The sequence below is a fragment of the Pagrus pagrus genome (genome assembly GCF_965226575.1).
Source record: "Pagrus pagrus genome assembly, chromosome: 11".
NCBI lineage: Eukaryota > Metazoa > Chordata > Actinopteri > Spariformes > Sparidae > Pagrus > Pagrus pagrus.
The window spans coordinates 31,511,223-31,536,628 of NC_140195.1; the positions used below are offsets into that span (position 1 = coordinate 31,511,223).

Genomic DNA, 25,406 nt, shown 5'->3' on the forward strand with positions numbered 1-25,406 from the left:
TTAAATTCTAATTTTATATATACATATACTGTATAGATACATACAAAATATAGGCCTATTTTTTTAGAAAATAATTACCGAGACATGGACCTTGGTGAACTCATAACTGTCTATGGCCATGTATATGACATATCTGCTTGCTAAAGTTAGCTTGGTAGCTAGTTAGCCAGCTATAGTTTGTCAGTACAGTCAGTGACATAATCTTAGCAGAGTGAAAGGTAAGCGTCAGCTTCTGTCTGCAGCTAAGCAGACAACCATGCGGTGGTTTGAGGCTGAGACCAGTGTTGAGTGTTTACTTAATGTTATATTGTTACCTAGCTAGGTGGTGAGATGCAATACTGGAAAGTATATAAACAACATGTCCATATTTTATTCTCCTCTGACATCTCACTCATGCTTTGTTAGTACAGTAGTAACATACTAGACTAAAAGGTAAGCTGTAAGCTTCAGAGCATCTTCCTGCAGCTCAGCAGAAGACATTGCAGTGATGTTTTGAGTCAGCTGAGTGTTAATTTCACGCTTCGTTGGTAACCCAATTTGTGAGAGGCAATGCTGGAGAGTACTTGAGATGAACAGGAGAGAATGGTAAGGCTCACCTATATAGGTCTGCACAGGAGATTGAATTGGAAAGGCACGGGTGTTTGTGTTAATGAGACCCAGTGGTTTCATTAGATAGGCGCAGGTGGCAAATTAGCAAGGGAGGGTGGCATGGTCTAGTTCCTGAACTTTAATTATAATAACTTCATCAGTGGTGGAATGTAACTAAGTACAGTTACCCAAGTAGGCTTCTTTACTTTAGCACAATTTACAGGTACTTGTATACTACTTGAGCATTTCAATGGAATTTTCTGCAACTTTTTCCACTCCACTGCACTTCAGAGGACAATATTGTACTTTTTACTCCACTGCATTAATTATTTCACAGCTATAGCTGCTAGTTACTTTTTAGATCAATATTTTTATGTACAATATATGATCAGTTAATATTAGGCAGCAAATTGAAATCCTGTGGTGGTCCTGTGCCTTTTTCAAAGTCCACAAAATACATTTAGATGGGATGGATAAACTCCTGTGCACCTCCCGTCAACCCTGCAAGGCTAAAGAGCTGGTCCACTGTTCCACAGCCAAAACAGAATCTGCATTGCACCTCCTGGATTTGAGGTTTGATAATTGGACAGAACCTCCTATTTAGCGCCCTGCAATAAACTTTTCCCAAGGAGGCTTAGCAGTGTGATACCCAGATAATTGGAGCACACCCTCCAGTCACCCTTTTTTTAAAAAGGGGAACCGCCACCCTGGTCTGAAAGTCCTTCTCCATGGCCCTCCCTAAAAACTACCCCACCCATGTCTTTACTTTGTCAACCACCAAAGCTGCAGCCCTTCTGGCCTCCTGATACCTGTCTGCTGCTTCAGAAGACCCCTGGGCTATAAAGTCAATCAGTGCACAAACAATAGTTAAAATGGCATCCCAGAATATCTCAGGACTATCTGGCTGGTGGCTTATGCCTCGCTCAGTGTCTGACCCTCATACTGACCAGGGCCTGGATTATGCCTCAGAGAGCTGCATGCATAAATGAGTGTCAAGACTGCCCTAATTATAGTGATATGGAGCTAACCTATACTTACATCAACTCAGCTGACTCTCACACATACACTTACGGGCTGCCAACTGTGTCATAACTCAAGAATAGAAACTGTACTGGTTTTGTAGAATTTTCTTATGGGAAACCCAAAAAAGTCTTGAGAGGAGGATTTGAAGAGGACCAAGACATCAGAACACATACTTTGTAATTTGACCATATGACCTCTGGACAGTTAACAATTTGGAAACACAGAAGGACGAACCATGTTTTAGCACCTTGATGGGCACACATACACAAACAGACATCTCATCTTAAATGGGTTCTCCAGCAATTTAGAATATGAATACTCAGTTCAAATTGAATGCAGCAGAACCTGAATATCCTGAGTTTTAGTCACAATACAAGTCAATAACGTCCTTAAATAGACTTAGCCTGCCTGAAAAATGCCCACAGCTCTCAAAATATCAACCAAGTCTACAGCTACCTATGTGCCAGCAGTTTGAGTTTGAGTTTGCTTTGAGTTTGATTAAAAAAACAACAACTTCGTAACTGTTGGTAAATGGTAAATGGACTTGCATTTCTATATGTTTTTCTAGTGTGTTGACCAATCAAGGCGCTTTACAACACTTGTCACATTCACCTATTCACACACTGATGGCAGAGTTTGCCATACAAGGTGCTGACCTACTCATCCGGAGCAATTTGGGGTTCTGTATCTTGCTCGAGGATACTTCAACAATTAAGCCAGCAACCTTCCGATTAATTCAGTAGTTAAATTTCTTAAATTTAGGGATTGTATGATTTATAAATGACAGTGCCTTTACATAGATCTACTTTGTAGGCAATTCTTATTCAATAAATGACTTCCAAGGGCTGAAATCTGCCCAGTCGTTCTGATTCTCACCTCAATCATAACAGTTAAACAAATAAAAAGTTATGATTGACAAATTTAGACCACAGTGAAAAGTAGTTCTCATTTTAGAAAAATCCACTTTGTGTGACCTCAAAACCGTGAACCTAAAAAGTATGATCAATTCATTGGTACAAAGTTTGTATTTCTATTTGTTACATTTGTGAGATTAAATAGTAAAAATCACACCACATCCCATCTGCCCATTAAGAGGATTAACACAGTGTAATTTATGTGCAAAGTGGAAAAGTACGGGGATCTCTTCTGCTTCAATTTCATCAGCGATCAAGAACGCATGTGCAGTTTCTTCAGCCATAGCTATCCGAACGTGTTGTGCAAACTACAGATAGCCTACAGATGGCTCTAACAGGATGTAAATATTTCTGTGACTTCCTGTATATTCTTTGACGGCGGCTGGAAAGTGTCCGACTTGACTGCAGCTTTTTGCCACTGCCCCCTGCTGCTGCCGCCTGGTCTCGTCCACCTTCCAGGCGAGGCGCAGTTCATCTCCAACGAGCCTATTCCGTCAGCTGCAGCCGTCATCAGAAACGGACGTCGCCGCACGTGACGCTACAGAGGATCAGCGCTGGATCAGCTGTCAGTTGGCTTTAACAGCTGTAGAGACGTTAAATGAATTTATGCCAAAAATGCCATTATCTATAATTCTTTAAATTATAACACAGAACTAAAAATTGTCGAGAGATTTAAATAAAGTTAAACTGATGTGCCGCGTGTGTAATTGCGCACAGCTCTGTTGAAGGAGAGCTGCACTTGTATCGTTTCTTAAAGTGCAGGTCATGTAATGATTTCCTCATTAATAACATGTATTATTTCACCCACCAGCAGCTCATCTGATATTATCATTGTGATTATTACATTACCACAATGTTTAGTTATAGCTCTGAATATTCATTTAGCCGCATTTGGCTACTGCTGACAGATTACTGGTTGTTATATAGACTATTAACAGAGGATGTGCGATGACTTTGCAGCCGATTCGTGTTGAAGCTGATGAAGTTTTGAGGAGGAGGCCTCCCCGCATATGCAGACCACTGTTGCCTTGCACTTATTGTGGACGGGACACGGCCTACAGCTAACTATGTTAACAATATTGAATGGTAAGGGATTTATTAACTCGGGTTCCTTAGCAAGACAAAAATGACACATGAAATTGTATTTCAGAAAATCCTATGACAGACTATACTTTCTTTTTCAATTGAGTGATAAAACGTTACTGAATGGGAAACTGAGTGAGTACATGGATATTTGTTCAGTTAGAGTCAAAGATAGGAAATGAGAAAATGAGCCATGCACTGCATACATGACTACCAGAGGATGACACTGTGATGTCAATGTAAATTTGTTTTATTTTAAACCACAATGTATATTAACAGAAACTTTCATAATGAAAAACTGTCTGAAACATGTAAGAGCGGCACCTGAAGCCAAAAAATAATACATTCAAAATTAAAAATCTTGTTAAAATTGGAAATACCACAAATGTTAACCTCATGAAGGCACCACAGGAGAAGTCAGGGGATCACCAAAGTCAGTAGGATTAATTCTCTGTGGAGAAAAATCAATGTCTGCAAAGTTTTGTCACTTACTTCAATCTGAAATTGACCTGCATGTGTAGAAATTGGTGGCATTCCCCCTCTTAAGAATACTTTAAAAACACACAGGAAACTGATTTACATATTCAACATGTCATCACTTTATTGTTTTGTCATTGTACATTTTGTAATTGGACATTCTGTAAAAGAAACACAGAAAAGTAACAGATACACGTTCCTTTGACAGTCATCTGAGCATCATGCTTTTGGCTAAAACGATGACAGGATCATTACAGAGAGCGCCACAAACAGCAAAACGCAACAAATACAAAGCCACTTTCTATTATTTACATTGTAAACCCCTGGATCATAGACACATACACTCAGAACTCGGGCCTCTTACTGTAAAAAATCTCCCCTGCCATGTGCACTTCAGCAGCAGGAGGCGTTACTGTCCGTCTTTACAAAAGACAGCAGCCAAGTGTCAGAGCTCAGTAACTCTTTGACATGATACAGAGAGCAGAGGGTGGTGCATTTAAGTGCAGGTGGTGTTTCAAAGTCTGATGGAATGGAAATAACTGAAAGAGTAATGGTCAATCTACTACACTCATTTGAATTGAGGCAACCTCTTGGGCTTTACTGAGCAGTCATGTCCTGTAGCAAGGGGAGGGTAACTTCAGTAATTTAGCTCATCTCATCCTCTTCAAGCAGCTCATTTATAGCTCAACAAGTATTGGCTTAACTGGTTATAATGAAGGAAGGAGAGGGCACAGGAGGATGAATCATTCATTCATTCAAACGTTTTGCCCCTGGAGAATCAGGGTTGATCTAGGCGCCTGTCTCTCCTCTGTACAGCCCCGCACTGAAAAATCACCTTTACTTTGGTGCAAAAACGGCAATCACTAAAAACTGACCATGTGAAGCACATCAGTTACTCAATCCAATGAGTAAAATGCAACTCCAATAAATATTCACCCAAAGGGCTTAAAGTACAGTGCTGGGTTCAGTTTCCTTTCCTCTTTGAGTATTTGTTTAGAAGGAGCTTGCAGCTCTGTGATGCTTGTTGGAATTCAGTCGTAAGAATATTCCAACATCCACTACTAAACTCTAATGTGATTGTACCAGTGGAACGTATCTGTCACAGGGAAGCAGAGAATGATAACTGTTCTGTGCTTGAGATACATAATATAGTTAGAGTGATATTGATCTGCCTATTTATTTTTTTCAAAGCAATGGTTTGTAATTTTGGTAAAGACGCTTATTTTCTTTCTCATCAAGTCATATGAATGCTAAATATGAAGGTACCTCCAGCAGCTGGTTAAATCAGCGAAGCATAAAGACGGCAAACGGTGAAAAACAGCTGGCAGCCTGGCTAGAATATGTTAACTTGCTGGATGTAGCTTCATATTTATCAGCAGGCAATGGAAGTGGTATCAATCTTATCATCTAACTCTTGGCAAGAAAGTGAATAAGTGTACTTCAATAAATGTCAAACTATTGCTTTAATGTCATGATCATGATGTAATTTGAAATATATTGTGTAGTTCAGCTACAGTCAAACAACTTGGTTTCTGTGGGAATCCTTAGCCCGAGTTGCTTTAAAACAAAAAAATTGCATCAGATACCACCCATGTTCAAAATGCATATTTAGTTTTTAACTGAAAAATCTCTAAAAACACTGAAAAATATAACCACATTTTTGCTTCCCAAAATACTGCATATCATTTAACAAAAAGTGAAAAAACACAAGCGGTAATATGTATGGGCATCTGTAAAACACTGACTATACAGATATGATAACACTGTGGATTACAGTTAAATGCTCTGCCTCCCATGACACCCAAGCACTGTCGAGATGATATCTACCATGACTGGAAGACACACAGAGGAGATCTTGCTGGCTTTAAAAAAAAAAAAAATTACTTTTCATATTATACATAAAATGTATCATACATCAGATTCAACCTTAAAGAAATGAGGCATCATTTCTCATCAAAAATGGGCCTTTGAAATAACCTTCACACACAGCAACTTTGCCCTCTCCTTCCATTACTGCATAGTTCAGCAGGCGTTCAGCACTGCTAAGGCTACACTGACGGCATGGCTAATGAGCAGAAAAACATACTTTTTATCTCAGTTCCTGCTGGAAACGCTTCAACCACATCTGTTTGTGTTGTAGATTTACAATAATAAAAGGTTAGTCCTCTTTGTTACTTCTGTCTTTAGTGTAGCTTTTCCTTTTATCCACCCCCAGTAGCTTCAATGCATTGGGGCATCAGGTTCATAGTCTAGTCAGAAATGTTCTGTATCATTTAGAGCAAATAGACAAATATTTGGACATTAATAAGAGACACACTTTGGAAGGAGAAGCTCATATGTTGATAAAGTTGTGGTTAACACCAGGACATGGACACTGGAGTAAAAAATAATAGAATGTTTAATTTATCCTTTCTTGTGTTACAATGTAGAACTTCCCAGCATATTTTCCATTCATATCAATTAAACACAACAAAGATAACACCATAACCACAATTAAGACTCCCCAATCCTTCCCTGATCTACATAGTCTCCAAAATGAAAAAGTGATATTTTAAAACAGAGTATGTAAAGCGTAAAGACAGAATTTTTAAATCAGATGAAAACAGCTTCTCAGAAGATGACTGAAAGTAATTAAATCAGATAAATCTTGTGATGACAAAAATAAAAACCTGGATAAGTTAGACTCCTAACACAAATGAAAAGACAAAATGAAAATGTGCAGAAACCATCATTTGACAAGATTTGGCCCACCGTGTTGTGTGCAAGATGAAACAGCTGAGGACATTGACTGTCTCATCAGAGGAGAATTCCCTCTGGGTTTCTGTCCTGGAAGGAGGATGGGGGTAGAAGCAAGGAGGGAGAGGGAAAGAGAGAAACAGCTGGTTTAGCTCTGCCACCTTGCTGTTCTTCCCCATGAGGCCAGTGGGTGGGGCTTTTGCACCGTAAAAAGCACCCCTCTCAGTTCCCTCGGCACACAAGTCAGTGCTTGTTGGACATGAAGAGTAAAAAATATATACATTAAAAAAACCAGAATGTGACCAAAAAACAAACAAACAAAAAACTATAGGAACAGCAGCGTCAGTGATGACTCAGTCGATCTTGACTGCAGCGTAGATTTTCCTGATGAACATGTAGGCTGCATAGAAGCCAATCGTGCCAGTTAGCAGCCAGAATGACAGGACCATCAGGGTTGTATAGCCGAAGTACAAGAGGGAAGGGATGAACTCCACAATGTCCAGCTGGAGAGAAATTAAGAGAAAAGGAATCATTTTCACAATGCTGATCATGTTTTTTTTTTTTTTTTACATTTGTTGATTTTAGTTTAAAAAGGAACAGTTCATCATCTCCTCCCCCCATGCTAATGGAAAGTCAGGTGGAGTTTCACAACAAAACAGCATTGCAGCGTTGTCCTAAACAACTGAAGTAGCTAGGGACTTGTTTTAAAACGGAAAAAACAACAGGTTTAACAAAGTGGCTCCATACAGCTTGTTCGCCGTAATCCAAATCTTCTGAAGCTCTGAGATCCTAAATTCATTTGAAAAGATGTTATATAAACCCTTTTTAAAACCAAAACTTTCAGGTCAACTGCTTGGTATGAGTGTAATTAGCATCTTTTAAAATTAACTTGGGATCTCAGGGCTTCCAGTAATTTGGACTTCTTCAAACAAGCTGTATGGAGCCATTTTATGTTTTCGTTGGGTTGTTTTTATTAAAATGCTCAAAAACATTCTAAAATATTTAGAATATAAATAAAATAAAAGGGTTTATATAACATCTTTTCAAATCAATTTAGGATCTCAGAGCTTCAGAAGATTTGGATTACGGCGAACAAGCTGTATGGAGCCACTTTATGTTTTGCCTGTTGTTTTTTTCGTTTTAAAACAAGTCTTCAGCTACTTCAGTTGTTTAGCAGAATGCTGCAACTCTGTTTTGCTGTGAAGCTCCAGAAATGTTTTGTGGACTACAAAACTTTACCTGACTTTCCATCAGCATGGGGGGAGGAGATAATCACTGAAATTTCATTTTTGTGGGGTGAACTTATCTAGGGATGCACAATATGGATTTTTATTTCAACCAATACCGATAACCAATCATTACCTTCTTAGCCTCTCATGGCCAATTGTGATCAGACAGCTGATCATTTAAATTGTTTGTGTTCTAAAAAGAATTTCCTGAGCTGTAGTTTATTCACACCTGAGTGTAAGAAAGGCTCAGATGTAGTGATCAAAGGTGGATGATTTCATATTCCACAGCTCTTCCTACTGTTATACTGGAGTGTGTACATTCTGTGCTTGTTAAGTCAATTAAAGACTTTTGACTTTGTATTATCCTTATTTATCAGCTAAAATTACACAGATAAATAAAAAGAAGACAGTTTCAATTTCCTAATATCGCCCATCTCTAAACTTATCCTTTAAGGGGTAGACACTCCTGCATTTTAGTCTTCACCTCTATGAAATTGGTTAACAAACCTGTTGTACCACTGACCGTCTGATCAGTGGACGACCCGCTCTACCTCCTGAGCCACAGCCACCCGATTGGGAGTTACTACAATTAAAAGCAACTTTCTGAAGGGTTGAGTGTGGACAGGAGGGACTGGGGATTGAATAGCCAACCCAGGCATTAGTGGACAACTCACTCTACCACTTTCAAAACTTAGCGCCCCCCAGTTATAATGCAGGTCAAACATTTGAAGTCTTGGGCCTAACTCAAAATAACGCAGATGATGTTATAATTATCATTAGAAGACAAAAACTGATGTGTATAATCATTCCAATGATTGTTACAACAGTATGTCCATTTAAAAAAGAACTGGAATCAAAAGAAGAGTTTGCTGTAGATATGTAAAACGAGTGAAACAGCATCTGGGCTTTTACCTTGTTGACAAAGTAGAAGACGGCATAAATGAGGACGTAGAACGCTGAGCCTCCTGAAACCAGGAAAGTTCTCCACCACCATCGGTAGTCCTGATGTTGAGGAGAAACAAAGAAAACACAGCACATGAGTTGACTGTACAGATGGTGCAGATACGGTTCAGGTACAGGTAACAGTGCTGTGTACTGCTGGATGATGATGGCAACAGCATTTTTTTCTAACATCAGCATACTGGAAGAGACATCATTTAATATTGAGAACAGAACCTTTTATGTAACAAAACAGCATTTATGCTGAAATTGCTCATTAATTGTAACTGGAAACCCTTTCCATACTTGCTAGCTTTAAATTTTAAGTAGTAATGACATTTTGGGTTGCCAGTTTGGGATTTTGGCAGGTGTATATTCTCCTTCAGCTTCCACACATTGGCAGTCAGCTTTGAACCCTTTGAAACCTCAGCTTTTTCCTCTGTTTTCATTCCATTTATTTCCATGCTTTCAGCAGAGTGACTAAATGTGTTAGCTTGACATGACATACCGTACACTGTCATTTTCAGAATAATTTGGGCTATTCACAAATGCTGTTGATTTAAATGGAACTGAATAGTGACTTTCTCAAAGGGCCATAAATGTGCCTACAGTGACCGACAAAGCTGCAGCAGACCCCCTGTCTTGGCAGTAGAGGCTGACAGCTATCGCTCTCTAGGAATTTTTACTTCCTTGTGTTGTGGTGTTTCCCCCAAGATTCTGTTCTCCATATACATGCTATCTCTTGCCAAAGCTATCCAGAATCATAATGTACCATTTGGGCTCACCTTTAAAATTAACAGATCCTAGCAGCCTTGCTTTTCGATATTAAATCTTGACGTCATTCTGTTCAGTTCCCCTAATTCCATCACCTATGTTGGTGCTTATACTGGAAAATAACACAGGCTATAATAACAAGCTGCTAGGAACCTTGGAGTAATATTTGATGCCAAGTCAAAAATGTTGTTGAATCTTGTTTCTTTCAGTTTAAGATAATCCGAAAAGTTGGCTGATAGAAAGCTGTAAAACGTTTATCTATTCTCGACTTGATTATTGCAATGCACTGTACTCAGGGATCAGTCAGGGCTCCCTCCAACATCTCCAATTGGTGCAAAACACTATCCCCTTCAAAAGAGCTGCAGAGCTTTTCGATCAAACATCTGCCATGCAAACAAAAGAGAATGGTAAATTGTAGTCTACACTATTAAATGAACTCACCTCTGCACAGAGCTGGAAATAAACCATGACAATACTGATCTGGGAGCAGGAAACCACCAAGATAATGAAGACCAAAAACAGGAAGCCGAAGAGGTAATAGAACTGATTCTCCCAGATGGCCTACAGGCGTGGAAAAACACAGTGATGTTGAAATTACTGTGCATATGAGAACCAAGCCACTGACTTCACGTCAATGACTTCTCTTTAAATGTAACTGATGAACAATTTTTAATGTATTCTATCTGTACTGAGTTACAAACTGGTGAAGATGAGTGGATTTGGCTTTGCATTGATCACAATGCATTCAGAGCAGAGCAGTTGGACTTACACTGAAAATGAAGAAGAGCTCGATGAACATGGCACCAAATGGTAGGATCCCAGCCATCAGGATTCTAGTGGAAAGAAAAGATTCTATAAGAAATAAAGAAAGCCCGCCTTAACTCGAAAGTTCAAATGCCACACTGTAGCCATCAACAACCCCAGTATCTGGCATAAGATAAGAGAGCAGGATCTGGATCTGCTTAACACTCACCCTACAAACTTGTTCATGTACCAGCGCTGCTCTGGAACCTGCCGAGGGATCTGATTGGTGCGTACTGGGTTATCATATGGCTGTTTGCGGAATCCAAAGTAATAGCCCAGGTACACCAAGGGCATGGAGATACCAAACCACATACATAGCAGGGCCATCATTGTGGTGAAGGGAACCTGAGGTGATGAATGAAGTAAGCAGGGACACAGAAAGAATTGTCAAGAGATAAAAGAAAATGCTTAACAATCGATATGACTGCACAGATAACCTAAAAATTAAAACATGAATTTCTGACCACACACAATTAGAGAACAATTCTGAAGGCAGAACTCCAAGGTGCAATTGTTTTGGTCAATGTGAACATTGTCCTTTGTACTACCAATGCACCTAGAAATTACCAGGTCTAATAATTTATTTTGTTTCATAACTAGCCTATACTTTTTTTTAACAAACCCTGAACATCACTATTACAATAAAGTAACTGGCCTTCTAGCATGCTGTTTCTGTATATGTTTTGAATGTATGCTGAATGCATTCATTTTAGATTATGTGCATCGGAGTTGTGATACTCACTGCCCCAGAGGAGTGTTCGCCCCAGATGAAACAATTGAGGATGAAGCAGATTCCAAAAACCACTGCGGGATACAAAGTTGCTGTCTACAGTGGAGACAAAACAAACAAAACAAGCCTTTCTGTCACTTCAACACCAATGTAACCAGAATCAGAATTCCTTTATTTGTCCAGCAAACGGGGAAATTTCTGCGTCACAGCAGCCAAAGGACAGTAATATTACAATAAACAATAATAATAGTAAAAATAAACAATATAATAAAAAAGGTAAGAAATAGAAATAGGCTCGTATATACATTCAAATCAAATCAAATCAAATTTTATTTGTATCGCCCAAATTCACAAATCACAGTTTGCCTCAGAGGGCTTTACAATCTGTACAGAGACGACACCCTCTGTCCTTCGACCCTCGATTCGAGTGAGGAAAAACTTGCCCCAAAAAATACATTGTATGTATATAATATTTACAATATGAACAGTGTAATTAGAACAGTGTGGCAGTGTATTGTTATTAATAAATAATAAATATGAGTATGAGAATTGCCCAGTTAATTCAAACCAAAATGAGTAATGAGTTATGTATACAGTTTTTATTGCACAGTGCACAGTGAGGTCTACTGGGAGCAGTGCTGGTTGTAGAGTCTGACAGCAGCAGGAAAGAAGGACCTGTGATACCTCTCCTTCACACACTTGGGGTGTATCAGTGTGTCGCTGAAGGAGCTGACCAGTGCTGTGATAGTGACCTGCAGGGGGTGCACAGCTGCGATGACAGCTTATCCATCATCCTGCTCTCTGCCACCACCTGCACTGGGTCAAGAGGGCATCGCAGCATGGAGCTGGCCTTCTTGATAAGTTTATCAAGTCTCATCCTATCTGCTGCTGCTCCAGCAGACTACTCCATAGAAAATGGCTGATGTCACCACAGAGTCATAGAAAGTCCTCAGGAGTGCCCCCTGCACTTCAAAGGACCTGAGCTTCCTCAGCAGACGGAGTCTATATATACCGCTTTTCCTCCAAAATTAGGGTCTACACAGGTTTTTTAAATGCGGGTCAACATGCTAAAAATCACCTATTGACCCCATTCCGCAAGGCAACCTGTCTGTGATTTTCATCTCAAGTGTTAGGTTGTACGTCACTGACGTCATAGACCGCGGAACCGGGGGGGCCAGGGGGGCCACGGCCCGGGTAACTTTTGTACTCTGACAAACTATTTTATATAAAAAAAAAAAGTAAATAAAAGCCGAGCCAAACAATACTAGTCATCACACACCTTCACTCACTCTCATCAACTGCTGCCGATAAAAAAACTCCCACTGACTGCTGCGTTTTAATTTGAAATTACTGTGCATTGTTTATCTACGTCATGTGTGAGCGTCGCAAGCTAACGGCGGGCACCTGCCAAACCGATGGCTGCACTACCTCCGAAAATGAAGAGACAGAAGTCAATATCCGATTTTTTTTCAAATAAACAGACAAAACAAAATGAGCAAACTACTCCAGCTTCCACTGTGGCCTCAACAACAGACCCGGAGCGTCCATCTCCACCACGGACTCCGATGACCTGCCAAGCCGTGGCTAGCTGCTCTCCCCCAGCTTCAAGTCAAGCTACCGAGAGCCACAGTACAAGTGAGTGCTGCAGGGATCTCACGAAGCCTAATCAACCTCACGACCCTGCTGTGCTGATGAAGACTAAAAAGGTACAGGGGACTGGGTCTTCACAACGAGCAAGATCAGTTCAACATCAGTGGTTCAAAGATTTTAACTGGCTGACATTGTGTGAAACGAGTGGGAAACTTTACTGTACGCAGTGTCGCGTCGACAGTCTACGTGCACAGTTGAGCATGTTGCCAGACACCTTAAAGACATAGGGGATTCAAACCAACTCTGAAAAAACACCAGTAAGGCTTATAAGTGAAGCAATGAATGCTGTCCCTGTGGCCAAAGAACTACAGTCAGAAGTGCACAAACTGTTGAAACTGTTTTTCACGATCCCAGTCACTACAGCATCAGCTGAAAGATCTTTCTCAACACTTCGCCGTATCAAAACATACCTGCGTTCAACTATGACACAGAGAAGGCTTAATGACTTGATGTGCAGCCACATACACCGGGATGTTCTGGCACAAGTGGACATGACTGCTGTTGCAAAGGAATTCATCCAGCAAAATGAGCGACGCAGACTGGTCTTCGGGAAGTTCAAGGACCACTAACGTAAGACAGTTTTTTTTTTACATAACTTACATGTCATTTTCTGTGATATGGCTGTCATAGGCAGCTGCGCTTGTTTTGTTGCTGGGTGTGTGTGTGTGTGTGTGTGTGTGTGTGTGTGTGTGTGTGTGTGTGTGTGTGTGTGTGTGTTCGCGTGCGCCTCTGCACATCAGTCTGATATGAGTGTTGAATGTGATGATAATGACTATGATGTTGATTTAGATTCAAGGCAGCAAGATGAGTTTTGGTTGTGGACTGGACTGGACTGGATGTACTTTGTTGTTTGCTATATTTTCATCTGTGCGTTTATGTGCAAATAGGCTTGGCCTGTTGTGTGTGAATGTTAGAGTGGGATCAGAGGGGTTAATCTGAGCAAGCATGTGTGCGTGTTCAGCATGCGTGTACTGTAGATGTGACTGTGTGGTGTCGGAATAAAAAAAGTGCTCCGCAACGTTATTTAATATTGTCTGTTTCAATGCATATGCCCCCCCACCCCCTTCGCGAGACTTGAAATTATGGCCCCCCCTTGTTCAGATGCGTTCCGCGGTCCATGACTGACGTCAAGTTTCACGTCACGAATGCACCGGAAAAAGTTGTAACAGAAGAGAAAACAACAACAGACCCATTGTGAGAGAAGCGTCTGTAAAACGGTGGATAAACTCTTTTGAGCGTCACAACCCCTGCGACATGACTCTTTTCACTGCCATAATTTAAGCCATTCAGTCCAATAACATTTGGAAAGTCTAGAAGAGCCACACGATTACATTATTTTATCCCCATTCAAATTAGCCGGAAGTTAGCCGGCTAGGTCGGCGATCCAGGTATTTTCACAGCTGTGAAGTCAAGCTTTTTTGGCTTCAAAACACCACTGAGCAGCTTTCATAGGAATGAGCTGTGCTCCGCCTCCAATGCTGTGTCCAGTAATTAAACATCCTTAAATTGTCCCAAAGTCCTTCCTTATTGACGTGCAACCAACAGATGTTGATAACACGTCATCACTTTGTGATGTGGAATTTAGCGTGTTCACCTGAGTCTTACGTTTAGATCAAAGCCAAGCCAAGCCGAGCCGAGGTAAATGGTAAATGGACTTGGATTTCTATAGGGCTTTTCCAGCTCAAAGCCGCTTTACAACTTGTCAGATTGACCCATTCACACACACATTCATACACTGATGGCAGAAGCTGCCATGCAAGGTGCCAACTGCTCATCAGGAGCAACTTGGGGTTAAGTATCTTGCTCAAGAACACTTCAGCATGCAGCTAGAAGGAGCCCGGATTCGAAACCAGCGACCTTCTCATTACTGGACGACCCACTCTACCTCCTTAGCTACAGCTGCCCCAGGTGGTAAACACTTGTGTCTACTACAGATTTAATCACCCGGGCGTAAATGAATAGTGTACATATTCCCATTGCACACAAAAGCCTGATCTTAGCGGGTTTAAGTGGGATTTTTTACCAGTGGAAAAGGGGTATCAGCCTATTAAAAAACACTGGGTATGCAACATTGAAAAATATGCAAAAATACTAACTCAGGAGTTAGGAGGGGCAATTATTTTAACACTGAAGTTTTAACAGATTGTCTTACACAAAAAGCTCCTTTCTTCCATCGATGGCCCTTCAGTGTGCGGTACAGTCTGCCAGCAAAGTAGCCACCAAATACACTGGAGGAGAGACATTCACAGGAAAAAGCAGCGTGAAATCATAGAAATGCACAGGTTATTTCTTAATTCCTCAAATCTTTGGAATGAAGAACGAGGACTGAAAACAAATGTATGGTTAAAAAAGGGAAGGTTACCCGAGGTGAGAAAAAAATAGAAGTCAGCAAAATATTATATAACCCTGTAATGAAGGAAATTATATTAAATATCCTGAGATCAATAAGAGCCAGACATCAAATCAGTTTTATCTTATTGGCAGCAACAGAAAAGTTTACAGAAGATTAAGATTTGTGACCACTAAGACCGGAAATTAGGCTTCATACAGACAGCTTTCATTTTAGTTTGGTAGTAATTATCTTAACAAGCATGCTGTGGTTGTGTTAGTTGAAACAACTATGGACAAAGCAGGTGAAAATACGGCTTTCCTACTTTTTACTTGAGTAAAATGTTACTTTCACTTCATCTTAACATCCCCAAACAGCCTCTCTGCGCTGCTAATGCATGTGTCTGTCTGTATGTATGTGGAAGCAGAAGCTAGGACGATCATAAATGACAGCAAAATGTGGTAGAAACCTCACAATAGTTATTTTTTGCTATCAGGAAACCATGTAAATGAAAGGAGGGCAATGCCTGTACACTTACATCATGCTGCAGAAGATATTTTGGGGCAACTTGACTATCAAAGTCCACTAAAAGTGCTTGTTTTTGTCACTGACAGGCTGATGTTATTCTAAGTGTCTGATTGACAAGTGACATTACGGAAACAATTCTTAGTAAGACAGACCTTTTTGTTAAACAATAAGGTCTGTTTTTGTAACCATAAACACAAGTCTCATTCAAGGAGAAATCTCATTCTGAAATCCCGTGAGATGCGAGTTGTTGCAAAATGACAACTGTGCAGAGGTGAGTCAGACTTGGAGAGATAGGTTTGGAGTTTACTGCCAGCAAGAATTTTTTTTCCAAAGTTATGGCTGACTACTTAGCTGATTTTGACAATCTAGATGAGGAAACAACTGTAACAACTCACCTCGTGAGATTTCAGAGCGAGACTTCTCCGTGAAATAGACTTGTTTTTCTGATTACAAAAAGGATCTTATTTAACAAAAAGGCTCATCTCTGTAGGGAACCATTTCCATGATGCATCAGGCACTTAAATTGACATCAGCCTGTCGGTAACAAAAACAAGCACTTTTAGTCGAACTAACTTTGCCAGTCAGAGTTGGCCCAAAGGATTATGTTGCGGCCATTGCAGTCATGTTGCTGCTGTTATCTGAGGCAATCTACTTGACCAATTGCAAAACTTTCGGTAAAAGCAACATTATGTATCTTTTTTACCTTAAAATAACATCTTTTGATGGTACAGTGTCTTGTAATAGGATAAATGGTGTCTCTGTCACAGCCACTCCACCCCCCCACCACTTGTTTCTGCACTATGTAACTTCAGTGAGAGGGTACGATCACAGCATTACATGTTTACTTCAACATACAAGTTTTCAAGACATAACATTGTTATGGCATAATGAGTTTTGTTTGTAGTTAGCATCTTCATTGGGTCTGACAAATTGTTACAGACCTGGGATTTGTGTTGACCACAGTGGTGGTAACTGGGTTACTAACCCTAACCCTAACCGTGGGGGGCGCCATACTGCACAACATGTACATTTTGACAGAATGTTGCTTTAAGTATAAATCATTTACACACCAAAACATGTAAATATAGGGCACAGGTTTAGAAATACCAGAATCCCCCCTCAATGAGGATCAGAGAGATGATTACGGCTCTTACCCCATGAACATGAAGAGGAAGCAAGCAGTGGTCATCAAGGCTCCTCTACTAGACGGAGACAACATACCCAACATGGCTACAACTACGCACGCACACACGCGCACACCCGCACACACACCCGCACACACCCGCACACACACACACACACACACACACACACACACACACACACACACACACACACACACACACACACACACACACACACACACACACACACAGAAACATTGTGTTACAAAAAATTATACAAATCATTACAGAGCCCCTTTGAAAAATCTGCTGACCAGCCCATCCAATGCTTTCTAATTAATGTTATACCTCGTCTGTTTAATCAGAATGAAATCATACCAAAAGTGATTTTACCACGACATTCTTATGAATATTAACTATGAATATTAACTCTTATCAAATAATTTCAATGACTGAAACTATAACCTTGATTTTGGCATCAAAAACAAACATTTATGCGTGCATGTTACCGTTTAGAGTAATATACTCCTTCAAAAGAACATCTAGCATCTAGTTCATGTCATGTGCTGCAGCTACATTTCACATTTGTTTTTGCACAGGCTCATCTTTGCTGCTTTATAGAGTGAGATAATGTGAATGAGAGCCCTGTCACATTGAGAACATTCCTTTGGCATGGTTTCGGATAAAGAGAATTGATGATTAAAAAACACTAACTAACAAAAAAATAAATACACAAACTCACAGATGACAATGAGGACCATGCAAAGGAGCTGAATCCCTGAGCCCAGCAGAGAGCTGAGGATCATGGGATACTGAGGTGGCCTGAAGACATCACCATGGACATTCTTCCATCCTGACTCCTCCATGGTATCCTCCTGATAAGGGAGTAGAACATTTTTTGGGAATATAATAAACATAAAGAACCCAAAGCTAATTGCAGTAACACTTAAAGCAGTTACTTTGAAATCAAGTCAAATTGCTCAATACAGTCTATCAAGACTTGCTAGAGGTAAGCCAACTGTCAGGTGTTTTGTCAGGTGTGTATTTACTTACTATGTCATCCTCTCTGTTGTAATTAGCAATGTCCTTCCTCAAGGTCCTGATAATGATCATACTCAAAATACCTAGGAGAGAAAAATATATAGATTTAAACCACATTCACCAGCCTGAGTCCAGAGAAGTGTGAAGAAAGCAAAAGGCAACAATGTTGCAGAGCTCCAGACTTATTTTTTTCCCCCACTGCCCCGAAAAACTATTTCAAACGTCTTGATGTGAAAATAAGCGGTCTCAAAATTGAAGTGCTATTTCTTTACTTTGTTATTATTATCGATAGCTTTTAGTGAAAATGCATCAGCATTCTACTATTCCTACTTTAGTAGCCAAGATGAATTTAGTGTAAACTTGTTGTGCTGTCACATTAAAGCTTCATGTTTCTCTGGACTCTCGAGACGGACACGGCTTGGCCCTACTGTGGAGCAGGTCAATAAGGGCGCAGCTTGGTTTGACTCAGTGCAGGCAAAAGTGCTGGTGGAAAAAATGGCATATGAGCTAACAGTATGAGCCAACCATAGAGTCTTTATGTTCTTATTGTCTCTGTGTTTTTATTTTGATTAGTTTGTATCAGCAGTGCTGATACAGTGGATTGTGAACTGCATTTTCCCCAGTAAACACACCAACCTCTCTGGCTGTCACAGCTATGTCTCTGGGCTAGGGAGAGCCGATGTCCAGCAAGGAGTAGCGCTGGAGGAGAAGAGACCCTGAGAGGAGCAGTAGCAGGCCTGGGGAAGGGACGCAACAGCTTGAGAGGTTGGTGTGTTTACTGTGGAAAGTCTGAGTATCTCTTTTCATCCCAAACACATTTAATATCCTCCCTGGAACGATGGGACAAAGTTAGTCTCTAGCCCCGCTATATTCAAATTTTACAAACTGCTCATTTTACACATAAAATATGCATTTGCTCCATGTGATTTCTGCCACGGGCTTAACTTACAGTACATTATTGTGTTGATATGGACACATGTAAGAGATGACAGCTGAGCTGAGCTGGATGTGTCAACAATTAGACATACCAGACAGGAAAAAGACGACCACTACAGAGTTGACAATGGAGAACCAGTGAATCTGGACATCACTCATGGTCAGGTATGTGTCCCATCGAGACGCCCACTTCACCTCACTCTCCTGCACAGAGGAGACAAGATGCTCAGCAGGCCTTCCTCAACATTGATTTAGCTTTGTTTAACCTCATATTCTACAGAAATAAAACTGCTGGGGAAAATGCCTGAATTGTATCATGTAACCTTGTAAAACTGTTAGGGAGAAAAGGCAAGAAGTAAAATAAGGAAAACAGATTCAACAGTCATCAGCACGCATCTGTCTGTTTTTTTTTATCACTGCAGCTCTCATTAAGATTTAGGTTATTATACTGTTCAAAAGTAACAGGGTGGTGAAACTTTATTTCACACTGTGATGATGACATTTTGAATTTAATCCAAGATTTACACACAAGCTGAACTGTGGGGGGAGATCCCTACAGATCATGGATCAAGTTTATAAACCAGGAACCAACATTAACTTACTAAGGCACTTGTCCTTTGGACAATTTTTGTTTAGCTTGCACTTGCACAGGTATGACAGTCAGTTGTCCTGGTAAAAAATAACAATACTATACTTTTGGGTCATTCCATACCCAGAATTCAGAACTTTCCCAGTTTTTGCCATGGATTTCTGATTTAAATGTCATGTTAAAACTTCTCTTAAATTGATGGGACCTTTCAAAATCCTATAGCTGTACTGTAATATCCTTCTGTGCTCAGAAGTTCTTTTAACTTAGCTAATATTATCTTATTATCTATTTAGATATATACACAGTTGTTAACAGTAGCTTACTAACACTTCTTGTCAGACAAAGTGGGGCTGCCTCTGGCAGACACTGCAGAACATAAAGGTAACCCCTTCCTCTTTATTGTAACACACCCAGTCAAGTTCATCTTTCCCGCTGTGTATGAATTTCTATTCTCTTTTTGACATGTACAGTGCAGTTATACTTAGTTATACTTCTTCTTGGTGCTAGGCTGGGCTGCAGGGAGAGACAGTTAGTCCTAAGATGATAACATGGATAAAAACTAATTTACCATAATCATTTTGATATCAAACTAATCCTTGGTTAAATACAGTAACTTTTTTTTAGGTTTTAGGAATTTATTCAATTACACAGTGGTTTGACTCCATATTACAATATGTTTCAAGTCACTGAGAGCCCATGCAGCAGTCACTGACCTCCCAGTTGACAGAGTAGGTGAAGAGGACTTCATTCTCCCTGGCTGGGTCAATCTCCTGGGGAGCGGAGCCACTTGCCTCGGGCAAGGTGCAAGTCCTCTCATTTTCCACAGCCTTCAGATCTGAAAATAAATAATTATACAGATTGAATATTACAAAATGTGAGAGAAAACAATGTTTACATTACTGGCTACTTTGGAGGCAACATATGTGTGTCTTGGTTCTATTCGAATACTATTTAATCACCATAAATCAGAAACATTATGCTACCTTAAGCAATTCAGAAAGATTGTGTTGACACCCACCATCTACTTTTACACTTTGGGGTATGACCTCAAATCGCACCACCCTGTAATTGTGAACTTCCCCCTGCTCCAGCTTTTCCTTGTGGAAGTAAAGAATGAAGGACAGGTGGTTGTGCAGATAAAACTGTTAAGGAGAAAAGACAAGAAGTAAGACAAGGAAAATACAAGATACAAGATTCACGGTTATCAGCACACATCTGTCTTGTCTGTTTTTTTTCACTGCAACTCTCATTAAAATTTAGGTAATTATACTGTTTAAAACCAACAGGGCAGTAAAACTTTATTTCACACTACAAGATTACATTTTTAATTTAATCCAAGATTCACACACAATGGATCATTTACGATCCATTACATCACTTTAGTACTCTAGTTTGATCAGATTTGAGTGACAGTGACCTGGCAACATAAAGATCACCTTGTTACTGTCGACAAAGCCCAGTCTGTAGCCATGTTCAAACTGGATATCTTTCACCATGTCTTTCTTCGGCTCCTCATCCCCTCCAGCCTCTCTGTTAGGGTAAAACTCTAACCTGGTGGCAACTGGCAGGTTGTCTGCAATACTGAAAGGCACAGGAAGGTGTTCAGTTAGTTATACTTTGCATATTGAATGGACAAATATCAAACTGCTAAAGAACCAGTTTAATGAAGAGAGATGGCTGGAAAAAAATAGAACCTACAACTACATTATGCTACAATGTACAAATGAAGAACTGCTTTGATCCTTTCTTTACAAATCAATTTAGACTTTTTTATATTATTTTTTAACTTATTGTTCCAGAATACTCAGAATAGAAACATTTCCGATCTCCTAATAGAAAAAGTACAATTGAACGCCACTAGAAGTCAGAATTCCAACTTGTAAACTTGTGGCAAATCGATTGACAGACACTATTAACAGTTCATTTTACAGCACTTTAATACTTGGGAATTTATCTTAATATTCCATTCAATAGCCTAATACAAACACTGTAGCGTACCCCCAGGTGATACCACAAAAAGCTGTGACTGGAATATTAAGATACATTTCCAGGGATATAAGTGCCATCCAATAAAATGTGAAATGGTGTCCATTACCTCATGTTTACTTTACTCTATTTTGTTTTTTATGCTTTTTTTTATTTATGCTGATTCGGGATTCACACTATTGTTCTTCTGTTATTAGCGTGAATGCTGATTCAGCACACTATTGTTCTTCTGTTTTTTTATATATCATTTTGATATTATCATTCTTTCTTCCGTATGTTTTTCAAAAGGTATACCCTCCTACAAATTTTGAACTACAGAAACCATTCAACTATCAAACCGTTCAGCTTCAGCTTGACTTCTCATAGACAGTATATACATAGACATGTAGGAAATCTATTTGGCTTTCAGTTGATGGTCTTATTTCAGATGTAGGACTTACACTTTTGTCTGTAGATGCCCTGGAGTGACAAGCACTCCAGCAACTCCCCCATAAGCCAGAATGTTCATTTTGGGCCTAAATTTCTGGAGGAGAGCAGACGGTACCAGTTTTGTCTTTCACTCTAGCTCCCTCATTTTTCACTCTACAGAAATAAAAAAGACATGCGATCGTCTACTTGTCCTCTTTCTCAAAAGGTTAAAATATCACCAATAGCAGTAGTACTAGCAGCAATTTTTTCTGCCGTCTATAAGTGGAGCTTTTTTCGGTGTTCTCCACATCTCTCTCTCAATGACACAGCAAATGATTTGATCCTCCAATCATATTGTTCCTCTGTTCTGATTGGTGGACTGATGTTAAAATCTTTCTAGTGAGTTTAACTGTTAATAAAGTCAAACTTTGATCTGATTCAGATTACATTCATCTGTCTCTTTCTTTCTCTGTTTCCCTCTCCCTCTATCTCTCTCTCTTACACATCAGTCAACTTCATCTCGTCTCTCATTTCTTCCTTCTCCTCTCCTGGTCGACTTGGCTCTGTTCCTTTGTTCTCCCCCATTCCCCTGTTCAGCTAGAGAAACCGTTCAGCTATCGAGATGTTCAGCTTTTTAGCCATTCTGCCTTTTCAACTACTTCTACTAACACTACTACTATACCACTACTACTACTTCTTGTACTACTACTACGTCTACCATTACTACTACTACAACTACAGGGTTTTTCAACAGTGAAGTGCAATGCATTATAGTTTTATGCATTTCGGGCATCTTCCAGTATATTCAGCAGTTTTTTCAAAAGCACTTCAGCTGTCAGCATTCACACTGTATTTTCGTAGGAAATACAATTTTTCTAGTTAACTTTTGGCATAGTGCACCTGGAATGCTTGGTGCACCTTGAGTGCTCAGAGGTTGTAAGTTGGAAATTTCAAATGGGAAATTCTGACCTTTGACGTTGACTTGAACACTGAATTAAACTTATAGTAGTAATATAATAAATATATAATATAATAGTATTATACTAGTCACTGAACAAAAAGTATTGCTTAAAGGTCCCATATTATGCTCATTTTGAGGTTCATACTTTTTTTTTGGGCTGTCTACATGAAAATGTGTACGTGCGTTAATGTTGAAAAAACACATTCTTTTTCTCATACTGTCCATTGCTTTAGCACCCCTATTCACCCTAGGTGTAACTTAAGCAAAGCATAGTAACCATATTTAATGGTTTCTTCTGGTAACAATAGTGACATAGGAATGCTCACAGGTGAACATAATACTCCTCCTGGATTCGCTCAGCAACCAGCTTGCTTTCTTCTATGGTGAGTTTTTTCTTGTTGCAAACCATCTCACATTTCTTGTCCTTGTTCATCTCAACATTGTAGCGGGTATTCACAATACGGTCCCCACGTAACACTTCACCTACGAGAAATAATTATTGAAAATATATGAATATACATTAAAAAAAAAATCACAAAAATTAAGTGGAAAATTCAGAGAAACTTCCCAGAATACATTTCACACATGTCCGCAGCTTACCTAGGTTCTCTCCCTTGTAGAAAACAGATTCTGGCTTACAGAAAGGCAGGGAGTAGTATTCATAGGGAAGCTGTGTACGCGAGCTCGTCAGCTTCACTGCCTGAAAAACAAATGATCTGCTAACTGACTGAGTTACAGATCTTGTGATATGCAAAATACATATACAACTTGTGGAGTCCATGCCGGCTTGAGTGCCTACTATCATTACAGCAAAAGGGGGACGAGACATACCAAATACTAAGATACTCTAAAATATGGACATTTTTCAAAGACGGAAGATGGATCATTCCGATAGGCTCCATCATTAACAACAGAGCAGAGCAGACACATATAGGCATAGAGAAATAGAGACATGGGGCGGGGCAGGCCGGTGTGCATGCAATAAAGACACCAGATGTGAAAAGAGACCTGAAGGGAAACACAAGGTGAGCAGATTAAAGTAGTTTGTGAGCAAATGCAAAAACAAGGTGGATAATTAAGTAGAATTATCATGCTGAAATATGAAATAACCTACTAGAGATACAGTAATGGCCCAAGGGGCCATATTCATAAAGCATTCTAGTAGGAAAAGTTGCTCCAAGTGACGAAATTCTAAGAAAATTCTAATTGTGCTCTATGCTCTAATTTGACTAGATCCTTGTAAAGCAGGGGTCTCAAACTGCCGGCCCCCGGGCTATTTTAGCCCCCACCCCCCCTCTTTTTTATTCTTTAAGTTAATCACTACTCAAGTAACTTCTTCAGTAGTAACTTCTGTACTCTTACTCAAGTGCATTTTTATTTCTTGTTTTGATTAATCAATCACAGCTTTTGAGTCTTACCTTAATATCTACCGTGTCACCATCATGGAAGTCCCGGGGAGCAACTCCAGGAACATAGAAGGGCCGGACCAGAGGCAACAACAGCAGCAAGGCCCACCACGTCCCCTGCAACACAGACACCAACAAATATTTTATCTCACAAACACTACATATTAAGTGTATATAATGAAATTTGAAAAATAACTAGAGACCGTCTTGTGACAGGATCCAGCCGTGAAGCCTGTCAACATGTTGACATTCTAACCTAAAGTATGCATATTCAATAGTCATTATTACATTATTACATGATTACTGGGTACTGATGAGTCAGACCACATCCTTCTTTGATCCCTGTCTTCATTTTGATTTTAACTGTAAACCTGCAATTTTTCATGACTGCATCAAAATGTATGTGGGTCAGCGGCGTAGAATTTGGGGGATGTAAGACTGCTTCCCCTACTTCCAACCACCCAGCAGCAGTAGGAAATAAAGATTCACCGATCGACCAGCCAGAGACCTGAATAGGCCGGTTTTAGGCATGACCAGCTATGACCAGCGACCAGCTGGATCAGTGTCAGATTAGAGGTGTGAATCTTCACTGGCCTCAAGATTTGTTTACGATTCAGCTGTCAACGATTCGAATGCAAAAGTATTCTCAATGCATCTCAGTATGTGGCATCCTCACTGCTGCACATGCCTACTTTTTCATCATTTAAATTCCCCTTTTATTCAGAAAGTCCTTCCAACAATCAGACTACAGCAGTAGACAAAATAAAAGCAGCATCTTTTCAATATATAAACATTACAAAGACAAACCTTTTATCCATCTGCAGTGCCTTACACATTTGTTGTAATCTACAATAACATTGTTTTCACATGGCTGCTTTAAGATAAGGCATTTATTGACTCTGCTGCACACTAACATGACTAGTAATCATTTCTTGGGCAGAAGTCACGCTCAGCAGGAGTCTCGTCCAGTTTGTGCTTCCCAGCAAGTTCATAAAATCTGACGTGTGCCCCAAGATGTCTGTTTTAAAAAATACTCTCCCTCCTTCCGACATACCTCCTACATAAGTAACGTTAACCTAATGTCTGCCTTCAATTCAAAGCATGGGAGCAACTTTGCAGCGTAACTTTATTGTCCAGCAGAGGCCGGACAA

At 39.9% G+C, this 25,406-nt stretch overlaps 1 protein-coding gene across 2 annotated transcripts in view; it reads right to left on the bottom strand.

Annotated features, from left to right (window-relative positions):
- Window positions 1–6,465: 6,465 nt before the first annotated feature.
- Window positions 6,466–25,406, bottom strand: part of tm9sf4 (transmembrane 9 superfamily protein member 4) — a 39,237-nt gene continuing 20,296 nt past the window's right edge. For both annotated transcript variants that reach the window (XM_084366221.1, XM_084366220.1), the window contains exons 2-18: window positions 24,268–24,372; window positions 23,450–23,549; window positions 23,176–23,332; window positions 20,931–21,075; window positions 20,513–20,636; window positions 20,208–20,329; window positions 18,998–19,109; window positions 17,982–18,052; window positions 17,671–17,803; window positions 16,959–17,040; window positions 15,100–15,175; window positions 11,310–11,393; window positions 10,737–10,912; window positions 10,533–10,596; window positions 10,205–10,324; window positions 8,963–9,052; window positions 6,466–7,324 (exon numbers count right to left, since the gene is read on the bottom strand). In XM_084366221.1, the coding sequence (XP_084222347.1) occupies window positions 7,175–7,324; window positions 8,963–9,052; window positions 10,205–10,324; window positions 10,533–10,596; window positions 10,737–10,912; window positions 11,310–11,393; window positions 15,100–15,175; window positions 16,959–17,040; window positions 17,671–17,803; window positions 17,982–18,052; window positions 18,998–19,109; window positions 20,208–20,329; window positions 20,513–20,636; window positions 20,931–21,075; window positions 23,176–23,332; window positions 23,450–23,549; window positions 24,268–24,372 (1,911 nt within the window). In that variant the 3' untranslated portion in view covers window positions 6,466–7,174. The remainder of the gene's footprint in view (window positions 7,325–8,962; window positions 9,053–10,204; window positions 10,325–10,532; window positions 10,597–10,736; window positions 10,913–11,309; window positions 11,394–15,099; window positions 15,176–16,958; window positions 17,041–17,670; window positions 17,804–17,981; window positions 18,053–18,997; window positions 19,110–20,207; window positions 20,330–20,512; window positions 20,637–20,930; window positions 21,076–23,175; window positions 23,333–23,449; window positions 23,550–24,267; window positions 24,373–25,406) is intronic.